Source organism: Austrofundulus limnaeus, unplaced genomic scaffold, assembly GCF_001266775.1.
Source record: "Austrofundulus limnaeus strain Quisiro unplaced genomic scaffold, Austrofundulus_limnaeus-1.0 Scaffold799, whole genome shotgun sequence".
Classification (NCBI taxonomy): Eukaryota; Metazoa; Chordata; class Actinopteri; order Cyprinodontiformes; family Rivulidae; genus Austrofundulus; species Austrofundulus limnaeus.
The window spans coordinates 162,176-166,872 of NW_013953201.1; the positions used below are offsets into that span (position 1 = coordinate 162,176).

The 4,697-nt window shown below is 38.6% G+C and overlaps 1 protein-coding gene across 1 annotated transcript in view; it reads left to right on the forward strand.

The window, feature by feature from the left end:
- The window catches only part of cyp27a2 (cytochrome P450 family 27 subfamily A member 2), a 22,269-nt gene extending 19,921 nt beyond the window's left edge, over positions 1-2,348 (forward strand). The window contains exon 10 of the mRNA XM_014028704.1: positions 1,814-2,348. Within this exon, the coding sequence (XP_013884158.1) occupies positions 1,814-1,930 (117 nt within the window). The 3' untranslated portion in view covers positions 1,931-2,348. The remainder of the gene's footprint in view (positions 1-1,813) is intronic.
- Positions 2,349-4,697: the final 2,349 nt, after the last annotated feature.

The following is a 4,697-nucleotide window of genomic DNA, read 5'->3' on the forward strand; positions in this document are numbered from 1 at the left end:
TGGATGAAGTGCCTCTCTTCTTTTCCTCCAGACTCTGGGACCTTGATTTCCAAAGGAAATGCAAAATTTACTTTCATCAGAGAACATGACTTTGGACCAGTCCTTTTTGTCTTTAGCCCAGACGAGACACTTCTGATGCTGTCTGACTTGACACCAGGAAACCCAGCTGAAACCATGTCTTTCATACGTCTGTGTGTGGTGGTTCTTGAAGCACTCACTCCAGCTGCAGTCCACTCTTTGTGAATCTGCCCCACATTTTTGAATGGGTTTTGTTTCACAGTCCTCTCCAGGGTGMGGTTATCTCTGTTACTTGTAAACTTTTTTCTACCACATCTTTTCCTTCCCTTCACCTCTCTGTTGGACACAGAGCTGTGTGAACAGCCAGCCTCTTTAGCAAGGACCTTTTGTGTCTTGTCCTCCTTGTTCAAGCTGTCAATGGTCGTCTTTTAAACTGTCAAGTCAGCAGTTTTCACCATGATTGTGTCGCCTACAGAACTAGACTGAAAGACCATTTAAAGGCCTTTGCAGGTGTTTGAGTTAATTAGCTGATTAGAGTGTGGTACCAGGTGTCTTCAATATTGAACCTTTTCACAATATTCTAATTTTCTGAGATGCTGAAATTGGGGTTTTCATTAGTTGTAAGTTATAATGATCAAAATTAAATAAATACCATTTGAAATACATCAGTCTGTGTGTAATGAATGAATTTAATTTACAAATTTCACTTTTTTGAATGGAATTACAGAAATAAACCAACTTTTTCATGATATTCAAATTTTTTTGACCAGCACCTGTACATTAAAAACTTCACACAAGGACTCTGGGAGGAACAGAAAACCACAACTGAATACACAGAGCACATTTCAAGACTGACAAGACAAGGGAGGACTAATTAACCCAAATCAACAAAATCTGTGAGGTGGAAAACCTGGAACAGGTGAGAGTGGGAGGGGCTGAGGAAAAACACAGAGGAGCAGGTGAAACAAAGACACAAGGAAACATGAACACAGAAGGAAAAAATAAATATATGGATAAACACCAAACCAAACAACACATCAAGATTGAAACACAGATTGCTGAATGACTGCCAAACGAAATTTTTAAAACTAAAGGAAGCAGATTACTGTGCTAGGGCAAAGAAGCAAGTAGCTAAACATAACAAAAGGCTAACTAAACTCATGGTAGATGTCAGATAAGTCCTTGTTTTTGAAGGCATTGAAAAAAGTTGATTGTATTGATGTTGGTATTTGTAAATTACCGTAGGTTAAATATTTATTTGGAAAAATTTTTTTAAAATGAAAAGTCATAGCAGCTACCTCCTGAATGAGCCAAAGCTGTTAATATTTGAACTGATAAAGTAGCAGAAAATAAGCAGAATTAGTTTGCTTGTAAAAATATACAGTCAAATTATGAACAGAAAACAATGTGAATGCTGAGTCAGCATCTGAAGGTTGAGTCAAATTATTGGAGACCACAGAGGACACTCAGATGACTCAGGTGACTGTTTCAGTGGACAAATATGCTGTCCAGTTTAGTAAAGATGGACACGAGATGTGAGACTGGACCAGCTGAACAGTGAAGAGCTGGATCAGAGAAGCAGAGGCACAGAGACAGGGCAGGTTGTTCTCTGTGTTTCCTGCTGTTGCAATAAAACTCAGCTGATCATCTAACGGAGTACCTTCATTCTTGGACCATGTATTTCTATCTTTGTTAAATAAATATTAACGTAACAATGATAATTTAAAACCATTAAGTAGAATAAGATCTGACTTGTTACATTTCAATTAGTATAACGATTGTTTGTCTCCTGCAGTTGATGCAGCACTACAAGGTGGAGCCTGAGCACGGAGCTCCAGTCGTTCAGCCTAAAACCAGAACTCTGCTCATCCCGGGGACACCCATCAACCTGCGTTTCCTGTCCAGAGCCTGAAGAGGGCAGCACTGAGGGTCAGAGGTCAAACCCATCCTTCCTGTGGAGTCCTGTTAAATTCACCTAAAACCTGAATTGAGCTGAAGATAAGAGTGAACTAAACTCTGCACGGTCACTTAAATCTTTTTAATTTTTATTTAAAACAACAACAAAAACTTAAGAGGGAGGAGATGAGAAACGGCACAGAGGTAATAAATCAGGAACTAAATCAGACACCCAAAAGAAGACAATGAAAAGATTGTTTTGTTTTGATGAAGGTAAAGATTCACATCATACTTCAGAGCTTAGTCTTTGATAAAAAACAGTTTTATGCAACATTTAAACAGAATCAGTCTTTATTTCAATGTAAAGAGAAGATTACTTACTAGATTGTCCTTTTTTCATGTACAGAGCCCTGAGACAACGTATGTTATGACTTGGCGCTATATAAATACAGTAAACTGAACTGAATTGAATTACAGTTAGAGCTAAATAAATGTAACAATGGATATGTTTTTCATTATTTCTTTTTTAGAGTAAATAAAAACTGAAATGCTTGTTGCAAAGGGTTTCTTGTCTGCATGACTCAACTGTAGATCTTATTCAGGATAATGAACTTTATTTAGAAAACAGGGATTTAAAAACTACAATGTTTTGCAATCAAGATGATGTACTAAATAACAGAATCAACTTGAAAATTGTGAAAAAAAAAACATTTTTTCGTTGTTTTAAAAACAACCCTTACTTTAAATCCTTGATCTGTCAAAAAAGTTAAATAAGTCTTTAAATCATATGCCAGTTTAATGTGCTGTATTGTTCAATAAGTGTAAGGGTTGTGTGCAGAATGACCCAGGGCGCAGGCAGAAATCCAAAAAGTAACAAAAAGTCTTTATTAAACAGCTCAAAGCACTCACAAGATCTCAGGGAGCAAGCATGAAGAACACGGAGACAACGAACTGACTGGGGAACAAGCACAATGAACGGACAAACACTGAAGACAGGAAAGGCAAACTAATGAAGGACAACAAGAAACACCTGGAGGAGACACAAGAGGAAACAGGTGAGCATGAGCGGGGCTGGAGCAGGGCAGAGATACACAGGGGAACACTGAAACACTAGAAAACTAAAGCAAAGACACACAGATCATGACAATAGGTCTAAACCTGACTGTGGACCTAAGCAAAGACTGTGAAGCAAATAAAACACCAAACTTTTTTAACTTGGGTGATCCTCTTCATTTGAAGCTCAGGTTATCAGAGGCCTGGGAGAAGGAGAGTTCTGTTCAGTATCTTAGCTGTTCCTGGGTCTGAGCTCTTCCAGTCAACATTTACTTGTGGGGCCCATATAGGTTGGAAATGGGCTGAAAAATGGGCCCCATATAGGATTGTCCACGGGTTCCAAGCTGGCCCCATGTTAAATGCCCATACGGGTGTTGTGTTGGGAAACTGGGCACTAAATGGGCCCCAACTGGGCAAAGTACACACAAACCCATTCAGGCCCCGGCTTTCAAATTCTTAATGGGTACCATGTGGGTACAACATGGGCTAGAATGTGGGTTGCAGGTGGGATTGTCCACGGGTTCCATAATGGCCCCGTGTTAAATGCCCATTCAGGTTCTGGGTTCTGTAGTTGCTCCTTGACACGCATATTTTGAATTGGCTAATGTTTGGCACTGGGTGTGGCCCATTTGAGAAAAAAACAATCTACAAAATTTATTTGAGTATCATCTTTTTTGTTTAAATTTGAGAATGTCCATGGGTCATATTTTTGTCCCCTATCCTTTGTAGTATCAGTGTACTGACCGTCGTGAACATTCAAACCAAACCCAGATGTTTTGTTAATCTATCGAAAATGAGACCCACATAGCCCATAGATATATCCTGCATTAAGCCTTTATCAGCATTAAGATTAGCCAATAGGGGTTCCATTGACTCACCGACACCAAAGCAGACTGGGAAAAAAATAACTTTTGTAGAGACATTACAAAAATTGAATGCAAACAAAACACTTTTCCACATTTATTTTTTCAGACAATAAATGTGATTCAACGGCATTGTCATTTAACTGTGTGAACATTTGAAAAGCAAAGTCTGACTGCATTCATGTTCCTTTTCAACACTAGAAACGGGGAATAGTCAGTTCAGCAGTGTTTCTTTTAAAGATCCGTTTGTCTATTTTGTAACCTTGCAGCTCTCGGTCCTCCTCTGTCTCCAGCTCCAGTGAACCACTTGGACAGGGCCTTCTCTGCTTCTTGCAGGTTGACCTTTACGTCAAGGCATTCATCTTCAGTGCCTCTGCAAAAAAAGAACAAAACAATGTAAGCCAAATAGTCAAGTAAACCCTAGCTTACTTCTTTGCCATGCTTTTGTTTGTGTTTTTGCCATTCCAATTGATCTTGCCAAATAAAGGTAGTTCTCTGCAATCAAACACATGCTTTTGAAATAACAGGGTTTCTGCAGAAATAAGCCAACCAAATTTAATGATTTTTAAAGCCATTTCAAAAAGGTTTTATTGCCTTTAGGTGGGGTGAAAAGTATTTAGTCACCAATTGTGCAAGTTCTCCCACTTAAAGAGTAACTTCCCCCAAAATTAACTTTTTTTAGCTGATAAACGGTCTAGAATGTGTCTAAAATGTTATAGAGTACTGTTTCTGTGCTAATTTTGATGTTTTTGTGCGTATTTGTTCAAATCTGTAATATTTGGTCTAAAAACATCTTTTTGCTGCTCATATGGGTAGAGCAGTGGTACTGCAGGCTAATTTCCTACTTAAAGGCACAGTGTGTAGGAT